Genomic DNA, 841 nt, shown 5'->3' with positions numbered 1-841 from the left:
GTGTGTGTGTGTGTGTGTGTGTGTGTGTGTGTGTGTGTGTGTGTGTGTGTGCTGTGAAACGGGGTTCTATGTTATTGGTGGCAGTCAGTTTGAAGATTAAATGGGACTCGCACCTAGAGCTGATGGTGTCACAGCTGTTTCCATAGCAACGCAGCATGAGTGCAAAACAAATGACGGAAACCTCCGCTGATTTTATTAATCAAGTCAAGATGGGGGCAAGCTGTTTGGTGTTATGTGACGTTTAAAGGTGGGATACGTTTGAGTGATGAATGAGACCAAACTCGTGAACCTCCTCCTGCAGCTGCAGCCATAATGTCCAGGTGAACGTTTGATCCCTGACCGGCTGAAATCAAACAACTTCCTGCAGCCTCACGTGGTCTGAGCTCACCTTTTATTGTGACACGCGTCTCTTCCTGTCCTCAGGCCATGATGGTTACCGGGACGACGGCTCGTCTCCAGGGGGCCGCGAGCGTCCCTCGTCTCTGCAGGGTATGGACATGGCGTCTCTGCCCCCCCGGAAGCGTCCGTGGCAAGACGGGCCAGGAACGGGAGGAGACCTCCGAGAGCGCGAGTCCCCTGGAGGCGATGGAGGTGAGGACAGTTTGAGTTACCATGGCAACTGAACCGGCTCCCTGTCAGACCCTGGTTACAGCCTCATCAAACTGGTCAGAACCACAAACGGGTCAGAATACAGAACCATCAGTCTGTTGTGGTCAAACAGTTTAGGTTTTCTACAGCTGGTGACTTCGTTTGTTCGGGTTCATTACAAATGTTTTAGCTGAGTGGGTCGGAGTACACCCCCCCCCCCCCCCCCCCCCCCCCCCCCCCCCCCCCACACCCC

General features: G+C 54.5%; 1 protein-coding gene across 1 annotated transcript in view; it reads left to right on the top strand.

Moving 5' to 3' along the window:
• wdr33 (WD repeat domain 33) overlaps positions 1-841 on the top strand; it is a 26,678-nt gene that overhangs the window by 25,339 nt on the left and 498 nt on the right. The window contains exon 20 of the mRNA XM_037681433.1: positions 424-591. Coding sequence (XP_037537361.1) covers positions 424-591 — 168 coding nt within the window. The remainder of the gene's footprint in view (positions 1-423; positions 592-841) is intronic.

This window comes from Nematolebias whitei, chromosome 9, assembly GCF_014905685.2.
Source record: "Nematolebias whitei isolate Nwh7 chromosome 9, NemWhi1, whole genome shotgun sequence".
NCBI classification, from domain to species: domain Eukaryota; kingdom Metazoa; phylum Chordata; class Actinopteri; order Cyprinodontiformes; family Rivulidae; genus Nematolebias; species Nematolebias whitei.
The sequence above is the reverse complement of the archived record's forward strand: the minus strand, read 5'-3'. Positions and strand labels throughout refer to the sequence as shown.